Consider the following 23246-nt stretch of genomic DNA (forward strand, 5'->3'; position numbering starts at 1 on the left):
TAGTAGATGCTCAATAAGTAGCTGCTCCCTAGCCCCTCCCTCCTGAGACCTGCTGTTATTCTAGGTGACAAGGTGTAAAGGATGGTGGCACAGCCAGAAACTGCCTACACAGACACCTGAGCATACTACAGTTCAACAGTTAGAACTATGGGCTAGGGGGTTCTGGACTGCCTGAATTCATATCCTGGCTCCACCACCTGCTACTAGTCCTAGGACCTTGGGCATGTTTCTTAAACTTTTTGTGCCTCAGTTTCCTTATCTGTAAAATAAGCATAATAACAGTACCCACCTCACAGGGTTTGGGAAATATTAGATATTAACTAATCTGTGTAAAGCACAGAGAACAGTGCCTAGCACATGGTAAGCATTCCATAAATGCTACCAGTGATGACTTTGATCAGCCCCCTGCATATTCCTAGGCTGAGTGGCATCTCTGGGCCTTTAGTGGGCTATATATTATACTGCAAAGCCTCCATTTCCTGGCAGACCCCCTGTCAGATCCTGGCGGGTAGAAATCACTGCAGCCTGGTCACCTGATTAGGCTAGATGAACTTCAGAGGAAGGACAGTTTCTCATTAAGGGGACAGTGGTGATTTGAAAGTGGCGACAATGTATGAGTCAGAAGTTTGGGGTGTGAAATCTCTATTAAACTTTTTGAGGGTCTGTGTTCCAAGTGTGAACCTATGGTGTTTGGGATTCCGTATTAAGAATGTGAGGTCTCTGAACTCATTAAGGATGTGTTTTCCAACATTTGAGTGTGAAGCATTTTGAGTCTGTTTAAGGTATGAGGCCTCTAAAATCTTTGAAGATGCTTGTCCCAAGGTTTTTTAAATTAAAAAACAATTTAAAGTATTGAGGTATAATTGACGTGCAATATTACATCAATTTCAGGAGTACAACAGAGTGGTTTGACACTTGTATACACTGTGAAATGGTCACCACTGTAAGTCTGGTTATTATTGCCACCTTACAAAGGTAATGTAATATTACTATGTTCTCCATGCTGCACATTACATCCCCAGGGCTTATTTATTTTATAACTGGGAGTTTGTACTTAATTTTCTTCACCTGTTTCACACTCCTCCCAGCCCCCTCCCCTCTGGCCACTACTACTCTGTTCTCTGCATCTATGAGTCTGGGTTTTGGTCTGTTTTGTTTTAGGTTACACATATAAGTGGAATCATATGGTATTTATCTTTCTCTGACTTATCTCACTTAGCATAATACCCTCTCAGTCCATCCATGTTTGTGCAAAGGGCAAGATTCTGTTTTTTATGTTGAGCATCTTTTCACATTTCTGTTGGCCATCTGTATGTCTTCTTCAGAAATATGTCCATTCAGATCCTCTGCCCATTTTTTAATCACATTTTTTTGTGTTATTGAATTGTATGAGTTCTTCATATATTTTAGACTCTTACCTTGAAACACAGACCACCAAAGAGATCAGAGACCTTACTCCTAAGCCAAATTCCCAAACAGCACACAGACCTTAAACATTTAACAATCAACTTGGAAACTTCATACTCTGAAATGAGGACCCTCAAACTGCTCAGATAACTCACACCTTGGACATGGACCTCCAAGCTGCTCAGTGATCTCATACTTTGGATAAAGAAGCCCACACAGCTCATAAAAAGAGGCCTCCATATGGTTCAGGGGATTCACTCCCCTGAGCTGTTCAGAGGGTTGAACAGATACCTAAGATGTTTCAGAAACATCACACTCTCTATACAGACTCCCCAAATAACTCAGAGATCTCAAGACCTGAAAATAGACACAGAAACAGCTCAGGGACCTGCCAACAAACTTATCTTGGATACATGCTCATAACTATCTCACAAGCCATATACCAAGAATACAAAATCCTAAATAGTCAGAGACCTCACATGTTGGGAAATAGCCAACTGCTTCCAGGCCGGCAAGAACAGAGACTCCAACCAGTCAACAGATTTCACACAGGACACAGGCACCTTAAAAAGCTCAGAGAACTCACACTCTGAGTTCAGAGACCACAAATCCTAAATACAGAACTCACAAAGAGTTCAGAGACCTCCGATCCTGCACACAGACCACCAAATAGCTGGGAGATCTCAAACCCAGGATCACACCCCCAGACAGCCAGACAACTCGTGATGTGAGCACAGACCTGCCAACAGCCCAGACACACTGTGACACAGACTTCCCAGGAGCAGAGATCTTATGTAAAGAACCCCCAAACAGCTTAGAAACATTACACCCAAGGGCACAGATGCTAAAGGAACTCAGAGACCTCATATATTGAGAAATAAAACCCGCAAATCATTTAGAAAGCTTACACATTGAGAAATGCAAATCAAAACCACAATGAGCGATCACCTCACACCTCTTAGAATGGCCATCATCAAAAAGACAGGGTATGGGAAGGGAGGGATAAGGGCAGGGAAAAAGAAAGAGGGCATTACGATTAGCATGTATAGTGCGTGGGGGGCATGGGGAAGGCTGTGCAACACAGAGAAGACAAATAGTGATTTTACAGCATCTTACTACGCAGATGGACAGTGACTGTGAAGGGGTATGTAGGGGGGGGGACTTGGTGAAGGGGGGAGCCTAGTAAACATAATGTTCTTCATGTAATTGTAGATTAATGATACCAAAAAAATAAAAGACAGAGTAGAGGTGTTGGTGAGGATGCAAATAAAAGGGAATCCTTGTGCACGACTGGTGGGAATGTATAGCCACCATTCTGTTGTAGATAACAGTACAGAGGTTCATAAAAAGATTCAAAATAGAACTACCATGCAATCCAGCAATCCCCCTTCTGGGTACACATCCAAAGGAAATGAAAATAGTATTGCGAAGAGACAACTGTGGCCCCATGTTCAACTGCTGCGTTATTCACAATAGCCAGGATATGGAAACAACTTAAGGTGTCTGTCAATGGGTAAAGAAGATGTGAAAAAATATTTATAGAGTGGAATATTATTTGGCCATAAGAAAGGAGGAAACCCTGCCTTTTACAACAACTTGGATGGAACTTGAGAACATTACGCTAAGTGAAATTAAGTCAGATGGTGAAAGAAAAATACTGTATGATATCACTTATGTGGGGAATGTAAAGCAGCAGAATTCAGAGAAACAGAGTAGAGTGGTAATTACCAAGGGCTGGGGTGGGGTAAATGAAGACATATTGGTCAAGGGTACAAACTTACACTTATAAGATGGGTAAGTTCTGGGGATCTAATAGACAGCATAGTGATTATAACAAATAATACTGTATCATATACTTAAAACTTAAGAAGAGAGCTGTTCTTAAATGTTCTCACCACACACCAAAACTAGGTAATTATGTGATGGGATGGAGGTGTTAATGCTATGGTGATCATCATTTTGCAATTTATAAGTGTATCAAATCAACACATTGTACACCTTAAACTTACACAATGTCAAGTGTCGATTATATCTCAAAGAAGCTGGGAGAAAAGAAAAGAGAAAATGGTGACAATGACTTCATGGTGCAGGGAGTTGGTAAAGTGCGCACACACACCTCTGTGTTTCTGTGCTTTTTGCATTTAGAGCCAGATTTGGCTCAGCTGAGTGGGTTTTTAAATTTCTTTTGCTGTGGATAACAAGCACCCATGTTTGGGGCTCTTGAGCACCCATGAATAATTCCCACCCTGATGGAGGAAAGACTCGGAGACACGGGTGAGAAATGGAGCACCACTCCACCCCCAGGCATGTGCAAAAGAGGCACGTTCTTGCCAGCCAGAAATTTTACTCTGCAGGGTTTTGTTTGAAAAGTACAGGACGACAATAATTCACCTCTTGTGGAGACAGGGAGAGAGGGACGGCGAGTAGGGGACAGGAAGGACGGAAAGAGAGAGCACTAATAGAGAGACTGTGAACAGAAACACTGCACACCGGCATGGCATCTTGTAATCGAAGAACCAGAGCTTTCCCACGGAGCCCTGCTCCGGTCCTCCTCCACCCCTGGCCCCCGAGGGACCTGCTCATTGTTGAATTAAGCCGGAGCTTGTCATTTAAACTAGCGGAGCCTCAGCCTCCCCTCGGCAACGTGCAATCGGCGGGAGCAAACTGCCCTGCAGGGCTGGGACCGGAGGGAGGCGGCGGTCCGCCGGGCCGGTGCCCTGGCTGCGGGAGGGGGTGCGCAGGGGCCCCCTCGCCACGCCCGCCGGGCCTACCTGAGCTGGCGCGGCTCGCAGTCCACGCCGGGCAGCAGCAGCCGGGCCGCCTGGCGGACGTCGTCGCTGTCCATGGAGAAGCTGCGGCGGTGGCCGGCGTGCGCCACGGCCACCCGGATCCACTCCATCAGCGGCGGCAGCACCAGGAAGGGCCTGCGGCAGGAGCGAGCGGAGACGTTAGGCGGTGAGGCGGGGGCGCCGGCTCGGCCCCACCCCCGCCCGCCAACGGGCCCCCTCCCTCCCCGCCCCGCTGTCCCTGGAGACCAGGCCTCGGGATCCCCGGCTGTGGGAGAACCTTTGGAGGCATCCCGAGCGCTCTGGTGACCTCGGGGCAGGCGCTCCCGACTCTTTGGGTCTCAGTTTCCTCATCTCTAAAACGGGGATAATGTGCCTGTGAAAGGATCCGGGGAGACCATTCTGTGAGGATTATCTTCCTGAGATCATGTGAACGTAAAGGAGATGACTCATTTAAAGCACCAAGCACAGTGGCAGGACTTGGTAGAAAATCCCCCCCAAAGACCGGGGGTTACTAGCATTCGGGGCTCCCATTCTGGGCCCAATCCTGGTGTCCCCCAGCTCTCCCTCCCCCACCCCAGCCCGCTGCCGGTCATCGTTATGGAGCTCTGCCAGGCTTCGGGTCTGCCCAAGCGCTGACAGGCGGCTTTAGCCCCTGGGAAAGGCAGGGACAGCCAAGTTCAGGGGTAGCCTGGCCGGAGCGCCAAGCCGGCTGCAGCCCAGTCACAGCCCGCGGAGTGGGCGGGGCCTCTGGGGCTGTCGCACCCCCGCCCCCACGAGCTCTGGGAGCCCCAGGCTCCTCACCTGCTGTGAGACCACAGCAGGGGGTACAGCTTGTTGCAACAATTAACTGAGACATACCCACGGCTGACCTCTAACCTTCTAAGTGTAGTACATTTGTGCCAGCTTACTATTTCTTCCAGCGAGTCCTCTCACATTAGGGTTACTTCGGAGGGGAGGCGTTGTGGAGAATATTAATAGCTGAGTTCTATCCTGGGGATTCTGATTTAATTCATTTAGCACGGGGCTAGACAGTGGTAGTTTTTAAAACCACCCCCATGGGAATTTCATGTGCATCAGAATTATCTGGAGGGCTTGTTAAAGTACAGGTTGCTGAGTCCCACTCCCAGAGTGTCTGGTTCAGTAGATCAGGGCAAGTGGTGGAGAATGCATTTCTAACAAGCTCCTGGGTGGTGCTATCCTGCTCTAAAGTACTGTGGGTGTGTGCACATGTGTGTGTAAATGCAGATTCCTTGGCCTCACCTCCAGAGATGCTGATTGTGTGGGGTCCATGGATATCATTTTCATGAGCAGTCCCTATAATATTGATTAATTAGGCCAAGGACCAGACTTTGACAAACACACTGTGTAGATCAAAAAGGTTTCCTACCATTGAACAGGGCCATGAGGCACCAGTGAACAGGCCTCATCCTTGAGGCACCACGACCAGGTGCCTAAGTAGGGAAATTCAAGGATGCCAAGTCATGCAGGTATGTTCTAGGCATCTTGCTGACCCCACCCTAGCCCCAGTGCAGCCACTAAGTCCCACATGGCTACTCTGGGAGTGAGAAGGGGGTAGAAAAAGAGGGATTACAAAGCAGCAAACTCCTCCTTGTATGCAGATGTCGTGAGCTTCCCACCAAGTTTTTGGTGGCAGATTCCAGTTCTCCTAGAGAGCAACCTATTTATCCAATGGTAATATTTCACAGCTAAGCCTCTCACATTCATCTCGGTTCATCCTATTCATGATCACATAACTGCTTAGGGCCAACTTACAGCTTGTGATGATCATGCCCATTTTCTAGATCAGGGGAATGAAGTTTATTGAGATTATGTAACAAGCCCTGGGGCACAAGGTGAGCAGGTATGGGAACTGGGAGTCAGACCCAAGACATATAACAACGTAGCCCATGTGCCAGAACCCCATGTAATACCGACATTCTCTTGTCCAACTTTCCAGCATGCACTCTGTTAACCCGGCAAGCCCCTGTTACCCCAGGGGATCTGATCTGGTCATGGCCCTTTGATGGCAGGCCATTTTTCATTCCTGCTCATGCAGTTCAGTCAGGTCTGTAAGGCCTCCAGTCTTTCAAAACTCCACAAGCTACTTAACCTTCAATCCCCAGTTTAAATTCCACCTTTCTCTAAACCTTTCTCCTGATGTCTCCACCTCACATGGACCCCTCCTGTGGCAGACCTGCCCCCACTGGCCCTACCCGCTGGCCTTTCAGATGTCCCATTAGAATGTCAGCTCCATGGGGGCAGGGACTTGAGACTGCTAGGTTCACTGATCCAGCCCCAGCCCCAGGACAGGGCCTGGAAGGCTGTAAGCACTTAATAAATATTTGTTCATCAAATAGACTAAGATTTACCAATTTCTTACTGGGCAAAATGGATAAAATCAAGTTACTGGACCCACAGACCTGTGGGGCAGTCTCCCAAGGAATTTCTGCCTCAGTCTGCTGCTAAGGCTGTCGCCCTCATTCCCTCATCCTTTCCATCACCTAAACTGAATCAGGCACTCAATAAATACACATTGACTTGAAATTGAATTGGATTCTACTGTCGCAGGTGAGTGGGACTTATTTTTGTCACCATGAGTCCATCTCTGCTCAAACCAGCCCTGAGGGCTCTGAGAATTCCCCTCTGGGTTGTTTTTCGGAGGCAGCCCTCCCCACCCTTTGCTCAGAGCCCTGGAAGCACAGTCCACAACTCCCAGTCCCTGGGGGCTGGTCTCTATCACAGACTGCCCTTTGGCAGCTGCCTTTCATGTTAGATGTTGAGGCCCAGGGCACACAGCCAGCTCTTGATGAATTCTGAAGAGGAGAGAACCAGGCTCTGCTGCCTTCAAAATAGCACCTTTACCATGACAGCTGGCGAGTGGCAGAATGAGAAACCTTGAACCCCAGGATTCCAGCCCCCTCTGGAATTTTCTATGCACCTATTCTCTCCTTTCAACATTGCCTTCTTTCCATCATTCTGACCTCAATAGTTTATAAGCTCATGAATTCTTTGCCAGCAACTCATTAAAAAATCTTATCTCGTCCATTCAGGCAGAAAAAAATAGTGTTATTTGTGATGCTTCTTTTTGAGGAGTTGGAGATGGGAAAGAATTCTAGGGCCTTGAGTTAAGGAGAGGGTGGAGAATGCTGAGGGAAAATGATTGCATTCTCCTTATGTATTTTTCTAAAAGAACAATGTTCCACTGGCTGCCGGCTTTGTTCTGAAGTCGTCTGTAGTGATTAAAACCTAGAGGAAGTTGGAGGAGCTCATGGCTTAGTAAAGCAGTTCTTAGTTTGTGTTTAAGGTAAGAATCATGGCGGGGTGTATGAACACTGATTTCCTCTTCAGAGTTTGGGTTCAACAGGTCTCGGGTGGGGCCTGGGCATCAGCATTCTAAACAAACTCCCTGGGAATTCTGGCACACAGAAATCCACAATTTGAGAAACACACTGTGTAGATAACCCCCAACTGGGAGGCCTGAGGTGAACAGAGTGGGGACATGGTCAACTCAAACAGAGCAATGGCCATTGAAATCTTTGCTGTGGTGTTTGAAGACAAGGTATGCAGGGGCAGGGGAACACTGGGGGCTCCTCAAGGGAAGAGAAAGCCTCAAGGGGCTTTTTGCAGGGTCAAGAGAGCAAGTAAGCTCAGGAAGGTCGCTGGGCCCAGATTCAAGTAGGAGGTGGAGAACATACGTGGGTGGGGACCTTCTGAAACAGTGAAAAGAGCTGGTGATGAAGGTGACCACCCAGAACTGAGAGGGACTTTTGTTGGGAATGGGCTGGATGTTAAAGAGGATGGTCTGGGAAGTGGGTCTGGTTTGTTTGGAATTCTGCAGAATGGTCTCCAATCCTGATTCGATTCTGCCAGGAGCTCAAGCAGGCCTCTGGCTCTGGTCTACAAATGTTTTGGCCTTCAGTTTCTTCATCTGTGAAGTGGATGGGTTTGGGTCAGATGGTCTACTTTAGGAGTCAGCAAACCTTTTTTGCAAAAGACTGGATAGTAAATATTAGTTAGGCTTTTGGGGACACAGCCTCTGTTGCAATTACTCAATTTTGCCATTGTAGTGAAAAAGCAGCCACAGACAATACATAAATGAAAGAACTTGGCTGTGGTCTGAGGAAACTTCATTCACAAAATCAGGTGGTGGGTCATAGTTGGCCAACTCTGGGACTGTCTGGCTCTTTCTTGCTCTCAAATTCTTTGATTCAATTGAATAGCCAGTTGCCTGGGAGCTTAGGGAGAGTCTAGTGTGTGGACTAGGGAAGATGGGACAAAGCACATGAAGGTCCTAGTAATGGGGACAGAAAGCTTTGGAGAGATTAACAAACAGGAGGTCACACCTGGATTTGGGGAATACAGAGCCACAGGTATATACAGAGGCAGTGTCTTCAAGGATAAAACCCAAATCTGCCATGGGTGTATAACCCAGAATAAATAGTGTGGAGGTGGGGTGGTGGAGAGGTCTCTCAGGGAAGTGACAAAACCTCAAAGACAAGAAGGAATTGGCCATATGGGAATATGCAGTGTGCATGCAGAGTGATGGACACCCTGGGCAGCAGTAACAGATTGTGCAAAGGCCCTGAGGCAGAAAACAACTTTACAGCTCACTAAAGGCTGTCACATGCATCACCTCCTATTTGGCTAGGACATGTGTGAGGAAGGATCACTGTGGCAGGCTGAATAAGGGCCCCCAAAAATGTTGGGTCCTACTCCCCAGAACCTGTGAATGTTGATGGCAAGAGAGACCCTGCAGGTGTGTGATTCAGTTAAGCATCTTGAGAAGGAAAGAGTATCCTGGATTATCTAGATGGGCCCTAAATGCCATCATAAGGGTCCTTATAAAGGGGAAACAGGGAGATTTGACTTGGGTGATACTGAAGTGAGGTGCTATGTGGTGAGCTTTGAAGATGAAGGAAGGGGCCACATGTCAGGGAACGCAGCTCTAGAAGCTGGAAAAGGCAAAGAAATGGATTCTTTACTTAGAACCTCTAGAAGAAAACAGCTGTGCTGACACCTTGATTTTGGCCCAGTGAAACGAATTTTGAACTACTGACCTCCCAAACTCTAAGAGAATAAATGTATGTTGTATTAACCCTCCAAGTTTGTGGTAATTTGTCACAGCAGCCACAGGAAACTAAAATGACCACAGAGGCAGCGTACAGATATGGTCGCTGAGGAGGATGGAGACACAATCGTAAGGAACATGGACCAAGCGTTCAAGCTGGGAGTGAGGGCATCCACAGGGCTCTGGGGTCCATCTCAGACACCTAAACTGCCTTGTTTCTGGGGTCAGAGATAATACCAATCGAAATGGGCTGAATTGTGTTTCCCCCAAATTCATATGTTGAAGCCCTAGCCCTCAGTACCTCAGAGATAACTGTTAACATGAGGTCATTAGGGTGGGTGCTCATTCAGTATGCTTGGTATCCTTATAAGAAGAGGAGATAAGGACACAGAGGGACGGCCACCGGAAGGAGGCAGCCAGAGGCCAGCCATCTGCAGCGAAGGACAGAGACCTCAGCTTGATCTTGGATTCTAGCCTCCAGCACCTTGAGACAATAATTTGCTGTTGTTCAAGCTACCTAGCCTGTACCAATTTGTTATGGAAGCTCCGGCAGACTAATACACCTGTGTCTGGCTTAAGCCCTGCCTTGCCCTTAAGGCTTTAGTCTGCAGTAGAGGAGCTTCAACTGGAAGCTCAAACTCTTCAGAGAGCTGATGGTTTTCAGTTCATTTCCTTCAACCTAGGGACAATAGTGGATGAGTTCAAAGCCACTTGGAGGCCATGCAGTGTAGAGCTTAGAAATTCGGGCTTTGGAGAAAGACTGACCAAGAGCTGGAGTTCCCCTCTACCTTCTAGCTGTGTGACCTGGAACAAAGTATTTCAATTGTGCCTCAGTTCTCTCAGCAGGAAAATGGGGATAATAATGGTGCCTACTTCAGAGGGTATGGTAGGCTGAGTAAATGGACCCCCAAATATGTCTACATCCTAATTCCTAGAACCTGTAAATGTTAGCTTATCTGGCAAAATGGACTTTGCACATGTGATTAAGTTAAGGATTCTGCGGAGACTCTCTTGAATTATCCAGGTGGGCCCTAAATGCGGTCACAAGGGTCTTAAGAGGAGGGAGGCAAGAAAGGCAGAGGAGGGAGTAGGGCACGCCATGACAGAAGCAAGACGTCGGACTGATGCAAAAAGGGGACATGAGCCAAGGAGTGCAGGCGGCCCCCAGAAGCTAGAAAAGGAAGGAAACAGATTCTCCCAGGAGACTCCAGAAGGCACCAGCCCTGCCCACACCTTAACTTTAGCCCATTGAGTCTGATTTCATACTTCTGCCTCCAATAACTGTTAAGGTAACAGATCTGTGTTGTTTCAAGCCCACATTTGTGGCAATTTTTTACAGCAGCCATAGGAAACTAATACAGAGGGTTACTGTAAGAATTGAATGGGATGATGAAGGTCTAGCACCTGGTACCAAGAAAGTTCTCAGTAAGTGGTAGCTATTACCATCATCACCACCAACACTGTGTTTGGCATCACTCAAACCAGATGCCAGATGGAGGAAAGAGCCTTGCTACATGGAGTGATGCTCCTGTTTGTTTCTTTTCAAAGAGAAGCAAAGCTCTGCAGGTGTTTGCCTTTCCTTTATAAATCATGTGGCCCTGACTTTTCATCTCTGTTATTTGTTGAGTCTCTCTTAGGCTGGAGAGGAATTGAGGAATTTATTTGACTGTTTAGGAAGCTCCAAATTCCACAGATACAGGGAGTGAAGGAACAGCAGCAAAACTGATAGCAGACAATATCCAGTGCTGGTTTCCATAGCAATATTCCCGGTACTCTCATTGTACTGTGGGCACCAAAGCTAGCAAGATGGCAGAGGTCAGAGATGGCTGGGGCTAGTCGACTATGGTGACAGCCCTACTGTGCAAAGTGCAGTCAGACTGACCATGAGGCAGTTCCTGCAGACAGCCTGAAGGGGGAGGGGCCAAGGGGTGCGTTCTAGGTCAGTGTTTCTTGAACGTTAATGTGCATGTGAGTTGTCTGGGATCTGGTTAAAATGCAGATCCTGATTCAGTGCGTCTGGGGCAGGGTCTGAGACTGCATTTCTAACATGCTCCCAGGCAATGATATCTCTGCCAGTCTATGGAAAGCCCTAGGGAGTATTATGACTCAAGCCAGAAACCAGGGAAGGTGACTTCCACTATCATGCTTAAGGGGAAAAAGTGTTGCAGAAGGTTTAGGGACCCAGGATAACTGAATGGCAGAAAGAGCTTGTTTGTACCTGACCTCCTGATTTGAGTTGGGGGACATGTGGGATTGGCTGAGCCTAGTTCACAAGACTGTGCCAAGCTGCAAGGGGTGCTGGGAGGACAAGCGTCTGGTGATTTCAGCTTTTATCATGGTAGGTGGGTTCTGCCTCCCACTAGGATTCTCCTTTAGCCAACAATCTTATGAAGCAGAATCTTTCAGTCTTGGAAGTTCTTTCAGAACCAAGCACCCCTTGTTGTCCAATAGGTATTTTGTGTTCATGATGGTATTTAGTACTGCCTTGGGAATGTAAATGCTTAAAAAAATACACCTTGTCATGGTTCATTTTAAGTGTCAACTTGGCTTGGCCACAGTGCCCAGGTATGTGGTCAAACACTAGTCTGGATGTTGCTGTGAGAGTATGTTTTTTTTTAGTGAAATTAACATTTAAATTGGTAGACTCTGAGTAAAGCAATTTATTCTCCATAAGGAGGGTAGGCTTCATCCAATTAGCTGGAGGCCTTAAGAGAAAGAAAACTGATCTCCTTCAAAGAACAGGGAATTCTATCAGCTAACTGCCTTCAGATTTGAGCTGCAATGTCAACTCTTTCTGGGGTCATACAAGCATCCTTTTGGTTCTGCTTTTCTGGAGAACCCTGACTTATACACACCTGCAATGGGTGCAATTGGGACTTAAAAAATGGTCTGCAGACATGCAGCCTCTATTTCTACACTGGTTCCTACTCCTCCACCATCATGTGCAATCGGCCAGGGCAGGCAGGAAGCTTGGGGGCTGCATCTCACAGAAGGCCACTCCCCAGCATCCTGAGTGTGCAGACAACCCATCTGTGAAACAAAGGCACTATGGGTAGGGTCAGTGTTTTTAGGGAAGGGTAAACCATTTCACACCAAAAGGACAAGTCCTTTGCAGTGTGCAAGTCAGCCCCATTAACGGGTGACGATATAAATCCCCTGGGCAAGTGGCAGGGGCACTGGGTGACGAGGTGGTTCTAACAGGGCCAGGAGGTGCATGTGACTGACCAGGGGACCTTCTCTGCCTTTCCTGTCACACATTTTGAAGTGCGTGACTTAGAGGGCTGGAGGTTTGTAAACAGAGTGCTGAGGTACAAGCAGGGCAAAAAGGAGATAACAGCAGAATGGTCTCCTCCCCACCAACAAGCAGTGGCACATCCCAAGAGGAAGGGCATCTGATTCCTCCAGCCTCCTCTGCTTCCCTGGGGACATGGCTTCATCCCTTACCTGCCTGCAGTCCCGTAACTCAACCCGCACCTCCTCTCTGTATTTCCCCATCAACATTTACGCGTTCAACATGCCCCCGTCTCTCATGATTTGAACAGGAGAGGAGCAAAAATGAGGGAATGCAAGAATTCCCAGTCCTCCTGGAGTTTCAGTCTGGGTACTCAGTCTAGTTCCCCAGGAGGGTGGCTTCACCGTCACCTGGGGAACTGGTTAAAAATGCATATTCCTGGGTTCTTGTCCATCTCCAGGGTGTATTAGCTTCCTGTGGCCGCTGTAACAAACTACCACAAACTTGGTGGCTTAAAACAACAGAAATTTATTCCCTTAGAGAGTGCGGGAAGCCAGAAGTCCAAAATCAAGGTGTCAGCAGGGCTGGGCCCTCCAGAGGACCTAAGGGAGAGCCCATTCCTTGCCTTTTCCAGTTTTAGTGGCTATAGCATTCCTCGGATTGTGGCTCTATCACTCCAATCTCTGCCTCTGGGTTTACATCACCTTTTCCTCGTCTGTGCGTGTCGCATCTCCCCTCTCTTACAAGGATACTTGTGACTGGATTTAGCCCAACCCAGATAATCCAGGAGGATCTCCCCATGTTAAGACCTTGAACTGAATCACATCTGTAAGGATCCTTTCTCTTTATAAAATAGCATTTATAGGTTGCAAGGATCAGGGCCTGGTATCTTTGGGGGCCCTGATTCAGCTTGCTACACTTGGCATCTTTGTCTAGTCTGTTCTCTGCAGGGTGTTCTAATGTCTACACCAAAGGCTGAGACCCTCACACTCTAAAGAGTGCTGGCTCTGAGCTGCAGGATGCTTGGCAGGCCTGAGGCCCTTCCTCCCACACCATGCGGGGATCAGCAGACCAGCCAGCACCCCTCCTCTCTGGCTGCTGGCTGCATCCCAGCCAGGCCTGGTTAGGAGTGCAGAGGCCTCTGTGGTGGGAACCTGATCTTCAGTGGGTGGAATGATGATGGGGCCTAAGATATAAATGGCCCTGGGAGGGGAACCATTGCTTCTGAAGTAGGGAAGCCACAGACTCTTCTCAAGGTTAACCCAGAACCTTCCCCCCAAGCCTTGGGCTCAAAGGATAAACATCTGGGAGACGGCAGAAGCTGCACAGCTTCATATCCTGGGAACAGTGGCTTGAGGAGTCTAACAAGACAGGGCCCAGCCTGGTCAAGGCCAAGAGGCAAAGGCCAGGGCTGGGATCCTAGGGGTCATCTGGGCCTGCCCCTGCCTCCAATAGGATTATCATTAAAGTCTGCAAAAGACAGCACACAGCCTTATGAAAGAAACCCACTGCGCCTTCAAATCTAGCACCAATGTGCTGGGAAGGGCATGCGCCTTGCACACAGAAGGCCCAGGCTCCATCATCTGCTGCTGTGGGAACTGGGACAAGTTACTTCATTTCTCTGTGCCTCAGTTTCCTCATAGGAAATAAGGCCACCCCATAGGGTTGCTGTTAAGATTAAATGGGAGAATCTCTGTAAGGAGTTTAGCACACAGTGAATACTCAACAGTTCGCTATTACTGAGGGCTCGTTACATGCTAGGAATGGTTCTGAGTGTTTTTCTTTCATTGGCTCATTTGATAATGACCAGAACCATAAAGTAAGTACTGTTATTATCTTCATCCTATAGATAGTGAAACGGAGGCATGGAGAGGTTATGCGACTTGCCTGTAAAAAGCAACGGTATTGGGATGCACGTACAGGCAGCCGGACCCAGAACCAGGGCTCGCTGCCATGCACGCTATCACTTACAGGCCGAGGCTACAGAATGTGCCAGGTCTCCGGGGCAGGCCGGGCCCAGTGTTTTGGAGGAACTCAGCTTGGTGTGGCTGGAGCTGAGGAGGAGGGGGGAGCGCAGTGGAGGGAGGTGGATCGGTAGGAGGCAACACTGGAGAGAGGCAGCAGAAGGACATGGGGCCTTGTTAACTTCTTGAATACAATTGTAAATGCCTAATACTTTAAGTTTTCCTCAGAACTGCAGTTGAAGAACACAAAATCAGAAAAGTATTTGAAAAGAAATATCAAGAACAGATGGTTAAAAATACCTCCAGGAATGCAAGACACTGTGTATGCCATAACCCTTTGTTTAGAAAGTTAATGGGGAATATTTTTATACTCTGACAGACTGCTGGGTATCCCTCTACATGTATTCTCTTCTTCCTTAGTAATAAAAATCTCAGTCTTTAGCCAGGCTCATGACCACCAAGCATATATTTTTCCGCCTACTTTACACCTAGGAGACTGATTATTACATATAAGCAGAAGTTTCTTATGAGACTTTAGGAAGGTCCCTTAAGGGATGAGGCCTAATTTTCTCTGGTCTTCCTCCATTCTGCCAGCAAGAATACAGACACAATGGCTGGTGTCAAGCAGCCAAATTGCACAATGAGGTGGAAGCCACATGTTGATGGCAAAGCAAAAAAGATAGGAGACCTGGATCCTGATGACTGCTAACATGGTCATAATTGCCCTGGATCCTTATTTCCAAACTTTGCTTATGTGAGAAAGAAATTTTTGACTTGTTTAAATACCTGCTGTTTGGATTTTCTGTTACTCGTTGCCAAATCTAATTCTAAGTGATACTCATATCGGTTCCTATAACATTTAAGTTAAATCTCTATTTCTCCTTTATTGTGTCACCACAGACTTGAGTTACTTTCTGTTTAACAAAAAATGACAAAACCTTTCCTTTTAATAATTACCTTCTAAAGATTGTGAATTTGAGACTGTATCTGTTCCCAGAAACTACATTGATTAAAATATTTGTTACAGTAATTTTTTTGCTTATTGAAAGGTATAAACTATGTCACAGGACATTCAGTTTATTCATCAACCTTGTGAAAATTTACTGACAATGGCTTTGAGCTTTTGTCAATACAGATGCTCTTGGAGTCAGAAATATGTCTCTTGGAGTCAGAAATATGTCTCAAAGTCTTTATCCTTACAAAAGTTCTCTTTGCAAGGAAACATTTTAAATTAAAAATTAATAGGTCACCTTTATTTTATTTTAGCTATTTTTTCCCAGCTTGAGATATAATTGACATATAACATTATTAAGTGTAAGGTGTCCAATGTGATGCTTTGATAGAATTACATATTGCAAAGTGATTACTACACTAGCGTTAGTTAACACCTCCATTATCTCACATAATTACCTTTTCTTTTTTCATGATGAGAACATTTAAGATCTACTCTCCCGGCAACTTTCAAGGATTTAATACAGTATGGTTAACCATAGTCACCATGCTGTGCGTTACATCTCCAGAATCTATTCTTCTTGTAGCTGGAAGTTTGTACCCTTTGACCACATCTTATTTCCCTCATCCCTAGCCCCTGGTAACCACCATTCTCCTCTGTTTCTATCAGTTCAGCTTTTCTAGATTCTACACAGAAGTGAGATCATACAGTATTTGTCTTAACACTGTCTGACTTATTTCACTTAGTATAATGCTCTTAAGGTCCATCCATGTTGCAAATGGCTGGATTTCCTTAATTTTTCTCATGGCTGAATAACATTCCATTAAGAGATCAATTTTAAAACACTATGTAGAATCTGTTTCTTTCCTATAAAAATAGGAGATATAGATGAGACTAAGCATGGTCCAGAGCTTTCCCCCATGCTGTCCTTGGGGTCTTTGCCACTGGGCTGTGGCTTTGAGAAAATGATATTCTAGTTCTCTTGTAATAAACCCTTGAACTCACATTACCCTGCATTTGGCAGTATGGCAGGACGGATCAAATTCATACTCCAGCCCGATCAGTCAGAACCCTACTTATCAAAACAGACTCAAGATAGCTGATTCCCTGGTCTCCTGGGCCACCACAGAATGACTCACGTTTGTGTCAGCAGTGTGTTTGGGAGCGGGCTCTGCTACTGATGAGCCGTGTGACTTGTGTGTTCCTGAGGTTCTGTGTGCCCTCAAGTGTAGTCACAGGTGGAGTTATAAGATAGAGAGCCTTCTCTTGTGGCATAGAATAATAGAATTTTTTGAAATAACCAACAAAAATACTGACATAAGGAAGTTGAGGTGGGGATGGGGAAGCATGAAGACAGCTTCCAATAAAACTGGGCTCTGCTGGAAATGTTCTATATCCATCCTGTCCAATACAACAGCACAAGCCACACATGGCTACTGAACATTTGGTGTGGTAGTGAGACTGAGGAGCTAAAACTCTCTATTTATTCAATTTTAGTTAACTTTAAATAGCCACATGTGGTTAGCAGCTACTCCATTGGGTAATATAGTTCTAAGGGATGTCTTTTAGGTCAGTATAATTTCAGGAATCAGAGCAGAATGGGGTAGTGGAAAGAGGGCTGCAGCAGATATCAATCAGGCAACCTGATTTTTGACCTAGTTCATCCATTATCATGATCGACATCATCGTTATCAGGATTTCACAGCATCCACCACTTCTTGAGCGATTACAATGTTCCAGGCTCTGTGCAAAAAGCTTAAATGTATATTATCTCATTTAATTTTTAAAAACAACCTTGGAAGGTCATTATTATCATCTCTGTTTACAGATAAGCCTACTGAGGCTTAGTAAGATTCAATCACTTATATAGGAAATCACCACTAGTGGGGCAGAGCTGGGATTTGATCCCAAGTCTATGAGAATCCCAAATCCACACACTTAGTCATTATTATGTTGCTTCTCCAAAGACCAGCATGGCATTGACTGAGTCACTGAACACTGAGAACCTTCAGTTCCCCATTTGTGAAGGAGGAAGCTAGGCCTTTTGAACTCCAAGATCCACTTAAATAGGAAAAGGTCAAGATTCCTTTGCTCCATGCCTGGGGGTGGGTTGGGGGGCACATGAGATGCGGGTGAAGGGAGCACTTTAATATAATGAGTGCTATTGTTTATAGATGTGACCACATGACTCAAAAAGGCCCTGATTGCTCTAAGTTCATGATTTTTCTGGACTTAATTATAGACTGCTTTAAAAAACTCCAAATGATTCAGATCACCAGAAATAACTGATATCAGTCCTACACTAAACTTGCTACAATCAGAAGAGATACTTTTGTGAAGAGTGTTTTGGTAAAGATTACGCTGTGTGTGTTTAAATTAGATGATGAGAGCTTTATAATGCATGTTTCCCTTTTTTGCCTTGGCGGCCAGGAAACTCAAAGCTAAATTTTGCTCTCAATTGCAGTAATAAACCTTAGGAGAGATTTTCTGGTATAGCAGGCTTCTTTAGTGTGAATGACATGTTTTTTGTGTGGTTATTCTTGTTTTGTGTTTCTGCTGTATTTAACTCAAACCATGAGTCTAGCTCAAACCCTTTACAGGGTGAGATAAGTTATAAGTGGTGAACAGATAAACATCATCTGTCTCAGATTACACCAAAGCCTGAAGACTAACTGGGATAATAAATAAAAAAGAGAATGTCACCATGTAGAATGAGGTGGGGGTGGTCCTTTGAACAGGCAGAGAGGATGGAAGTGGGATAGAATTTCCCAGTAAAAAAGGAAAATGAAGATGGAATATGGAGGAAGGAAAGAAAAGAGGAATCCCCTGAGAGGCTATGGAGGGAAAGAGGCAGTTCCGGCACTTACACAAAACAGACACTTGGCCATTTAGTAGATTTATGGGGTCTCCACATGTGTGTGAGAAGAAAACACATATGCAATTTACTTCTTGGACTGAATGTTACCCGTTTTACATTGCGTTGCATCTGAAAGTGAGATGATAGAAACCAGGGAGGAAGCATCTGCTTTTAATTAAAGGAAAACCAAAAGGACCATTTTTTAAGCTGTACTTCGGTGCCATCTAGGGAAGTAGTCCTTGTACAGGTCAGTACTCCAGAGTGACCCTCTCCATCTCCACATGCAAACTATTCAGGGCGGGCCAGAGATGGGGAGGGTACAGGGTGTGTCCTCTATCCACCTGCCACGACCTGTCCGATTCTCTCAGGAGAGGTCCTCCAGCCTCTATCCAGCCTCACCCAGGGCTAAGTCTGGGTCATGGAAGGAGAGGCCTGGCCAGGTCAGGAGCAGCGCTTCTTCAGGATGGAGGGATGCAGGCCGGCAGGCAGGTGGGGTGTCCGGATTTGACTAGGGTGTGGGCGTTGGTTCTGAATGGAAGTTGGGTACATGGTGAGTGGATGAGGCAAAGATGGCAACTAACCCTTAGATGCCTGCACCAAAAGAGTGAGGATAATGTCCATTGGTGCTTCACAGGCACCCCAAGAGGGTAAATGAGGTAACAGGTGTGGAAGTACAGTTGTATGGAAGATTTACATTCAGGCATCTCCATGTACATCAGGCATCTAACACATAAAGTCTAAGTTATTACCAATTCAAACATCAGATTAAGCAAAAAAAACACTAGTAAGGTAAATCTGGTATCAAGAACCTCCTCCTGTCAGGGTCCTATCCATTTCCCTTAAGCCCTCCAGCCACTGTAGCAATACTACCGTACTATCGGCTGCCTAAAGGGGGAGCTCCTGCATACATGCTCCGTGCACAGCCTTGGTTCTGATGGCTTTTCCCATCAATTCCTTACACCTGTTATTCTGCTTCCAGCTTTCCAGGCTCTGTCTCGCTATATTCCTCTCTGCTCATCACTGGGACGTGGCCAAACAGGAGCTTTGCTTTACTCAGATCTGATTATATACATCGGTCTCATGACTTCCATCTTTCTAGGTATACCCCCACCCACAGACACTCCCCTGCAACTCCTCTTATCCTCCTGCAATACAGACCTTTCCCAGGCACAGACTCTGGTAGGGTGGCTACCGCACTGGGCTCGCCCCAGTGCCACCCACAGGAACCAGGCTTATTCAGTGGGCCAAACATAAATCATTTTCCTCTAGCCAGGCTATAAGCCAAAGCCAAGCACACACTATCACAGTGCTTCAGTGTTGACTCCACTGTTCAAATCACTAGAATGGGGAGCGCTGGGATAACCATGCTTATTTGTCTCAGATTTCCCCTTTCTATGATGCTGGGACAGGGGTTTCACAGGAGCAGGCACTAAATAAATGCTTGTCAGGTTAAATTGATAGCTATTTCTAAGAATCTAAGGCCCTGGAGTCAGACAGCTTTGGTTTTAAATCCTGGTGTGGCCAAATCTCAGCAACTCACATGGCCAATGAGCCCTGGGTTCCAATCTGGAAATGCGGAAATATGTACCCTGTAGGCTTGTCTGACACACAGAAGGTATTCAGTAAATTACAGCTGCTTTTAAACAGTGAAAAGTTGCATCTGAGTTGGGGATTGGACTGATTTCTGGAAGCCCAATGGAGCAAAAGAAGTAGTGGTGGTAGCTTCAGGGAGCAGAGTTTTTCTTCACGTAAGTAAGAACTCAGAGGAGACGTGGCTCCCTGAAGCTAGGACGCGAAGGAAGCCTCAAGGGCTAGTGCCTGGCTTGGGCAATCCCTTGGGGAGAACTTCAGGAAGGAGATTCAAACATCCAATCGGTTGGACTAGATGACTTTTTGAGAGTCCCTTCTCACCCTATGAGTCCAGTCCTCCAAATTTAACTGATTGGCCACTGATGCACATGTACTTTTTGGGATTGGACCATTACTTTGTTTTCAAAATAATTTTCATAGTAACTCCCTGACTTTAGTTTTCCTCTCTGATCCTTTCACTTGGCTGCCAGGATGAATGTGCTAACATGTAAACCTGGTCATCTGATAAAAGCATGAATTGCTGACCTGGCCACTTATTAACTGGCTTCATTGCATATATGTTTTCATCCGAGCCCCACACCTGTCCGGCACCCATGTGCCGCAGTCATACCAGCGACCAGCCATGTGGGGTTGCACGTGTTTGCTCACATCCCTCTTGTCTTGCTCCTGCTTGTTTCCTCTTTCTAGCCTCTCTGTCCAGAGAAGTCCTTCTTATCCTTTAAGACACTGATCAAAGGTCATCTCTTCTGGAAAGTATTCCAAGAGTCCCCCACAATGCCTACAATACAGTTAGTTACCTGTTCCCCTCTACCTTCATAGCATGTTGTACATAATTCCACAATGCCATTTATATCATATAGTTGTTACAATTTATGTCTTTACCATTACCCCAAACATACTGTAGGGGCATGAAGTATTCATCTTTGTATCCCTCAAACTTGCATATCCTAGCATTTGCCACCACTCAAGATGACATTCTATATTAGTGTCCTTGTTTTCTGTCTCTTCCATTAGATTATCAGCTTCATGAGAACAGGGACTCGGTGCTCTGCTGTAAACCCAGCACCTCGTATAGTGTTGGTACATCATAGGCCCTCAGTCAACACTCTTTGAATGAATTAATGTGTGTTAAATGAATCGGTGAATGTATAATGAATCCTGTGATATCGGTTAGCTAAATTCTGGTGGGTTTCCCACTCTATTGTGGATGATGGTTACTGTATTGGCTTTAGAAAGACTAAGTCAAATTATAAAAGTAGTTAAATGTGGTTTATTTTCAGATGCATTAAGGATAGAAATCCACATGATTAAGATTCAATGAGAAACAGGCTTTGGTAAAAACTGTTAGAAGTCTGGTCCAGAACCCTGGCCAAAGGCCCAGAATTAATCTCCATGACCCTCAAACACTTAAGACTCTAGCTGAGTCAGAAATGAAATATAAATGATGGGCAGGCATTTGGACCATATTCCTTTTGAGTTTAAATGTTCCTTGTACTTGACCTGACACCAAAATGAAAGTAGTACATATGGGAGGGGCTGTCAAAAGTGTCACTGGCCACAAGGCTTTTGGAACAACTTATAAGGCTGTACCGGTTCCAGAACAGACAAACCTACATGCTAACAGGTTTTAAAGCTGCTGAATGGGACTATTCATTGTGCTTTTCCATTTGTAGGTAATAAGGACAGAGTTGGGATATTGCATGGCTCAAAAACTGTATGCAGTCTATACTAAGAAGAGACCTAATCTGTTCAGCTCAGTCAAACCCAAATTGGTTCAGTCCTATTCAACTCAATTCAAGTAACTCAATTTAACAAATATGTACCAAACTTCTCATTACACATGGACTAGAAACCCAAAGGCTCTGCAAGATCTGACCCTGCCCACCTTGGACTTTGTCTACTACCATTTTCCCTGCTCATTCACTCTGTTCCAGTCTTGTTGGCCTCTTTGCTATTCCTTGCATTTGCCAAGAATGCTCCTGTCCCAGGGCTTTTGCATTTACTCTTCTCTCTGCCTGGCAAGATCTTTGCTCAGATATCAACACGGTTTACTGCCTCACTTCTTTAGGTCTCTGCTCAACTACTACCTCCTTAGAGAAATGCTTCCCTGACCACCCTATCTAAAAATAGCACCTCCCATCACTTATACCTAGTTTGAATATTGTTTTATTTCTCTTTATCCCACTTACCTGTGCCTGACATCTTATTATTTATGCATTTGTTTGCTTCTCCTAGTAGAATGTAAGCTCCATTCTTACAACAAATGTTCTTCCTGGCATCTGGTAGATGTCTGATAAATATTTGTTGAATGGATGAATGAATAAGACCCTGCCTTGCACCAACTGCTACAGCTGGTGATACTGCAACAGTCCTAGCCCTCAGTGAACTCTTGGTCTAAGGTGACAAACACAAAAAAAGAAGCTGTCTGAAAAGCTTCATGCTCAAAGTCTTATGGGAGAAAGAATAGAAATAGCTGGAGTTGAAGCGGGTGGGAGTGTGTTGGGAAACAGCATTCTAAGCTTGGAAGAAGAATCCAGGGAGAGGAAGTTAGATGAGGAAATGCAGAGCAAGTTCGGGGACTCTGTGTGGACAGGAGTAGCTGAAGGGATAAGTGGATGGGAGACATTGTGGAGGATGAACGTGGGAGATAAATGCATGAGCAGGGCATTTATGTAGCAGGCCAATACCGTAACATGTTCCCTGTCTATTGACCATCTCCTTGGAGCAAGGGTCTGTGCTGGGTCTAGTGGAGGACACAGGATTTAAAACCTGGACCCTGGTGTTCAGTCTAGCAAGGGAATTTAGTGTGGCTCCATGTCCCCAATTTCCCAGGGCAGCCCCAAGTACAAAAAGTCTGTTTGACTGTCCTTAATTATCCTTATATACTTGTTTGATCATGAGTTTTGGTTGGTGGGTTGGAGTATCAAGGAAGGAAGGGCAGATAACCATAACGCCAAGTGCCTTGTGAGATGTTCTTATAAAGTGGACTGGGGTCTGAAAAGGGATAGTCCTCCAGGGAAGGATTTGGGAGACGGTGGCCCCTGTGGTCAGTGTTACTGTTTTCAACAGTTTGGTCCTGGGTTTTGCCTATTTACTGGTTTCCTTTTTTCTTTACAGAATGTTCTTCCCACAGAGTCTAGGGCATAGCCTGGTGAAGGAGTGGGATTCAGTAAGGAACTGGCAGAGCTGTGTGACAAAGAACTGCCGAAGGGCCTGCTCCAGCCTTACAGCTTGAACTTGCCAGTGCAAACGGAAGCCTGGGAAAGCATCCATCTTCATCAGCCCATTCTGCCTAAATTCTTGGGCAGGCCTGAACCTGACTGCCTGAATCTTGACAAGAATTCCTCACACCATTTTGAAAGAACTGATCAAGGCTTCACCAGCAAT

General features: G+C 45.8%; 1 protein-coding gene across 4 annotated transcripts in view; it reads right to left on the reverse strand.

Annotated features, from left to right (window-relative positions):
* Positions 1-23246, reverse strand: part of ABTB3 (ankyrin repeat and BTB domain containing 3) — a 287710-nt gene that overhangs the window by 68470 nt on the left and 195994 nt on the right. For 3 of the 4 annotated variants that reach the window (XM_036891316.2, XM_036891314.2, XM_036891315.2), the window contains exon 4: positions 4179-4331. In XM_036891316.2, coding sequence (XP_036747211.1) covers positions 4179-4331 — 153 coding nt within the window. Of the gene's footprint in view, positions 1-4178; positions 4332-4473; positions 4754-23246 lie in introns of those variants that run through there. The other variant, XM_036891317.2, reaches the window with a different exon arrangement.

This window comes from Manis pentadactyla, chromosome 10 (genome assembly GCF_030020395.1).
Source record: "Manis pentadactyla isolate mManPen7 chromosome 10, mManPen7.hap1, whole genome shotgun sequence".
In the NCBI taxonomy this organism is placed as follows: domain Eukaryota; kingdom Metazoa; phylum Chordata; class Mammalia; order Pholidota; family Manidae; genus Manis; species Manis pentadactyla.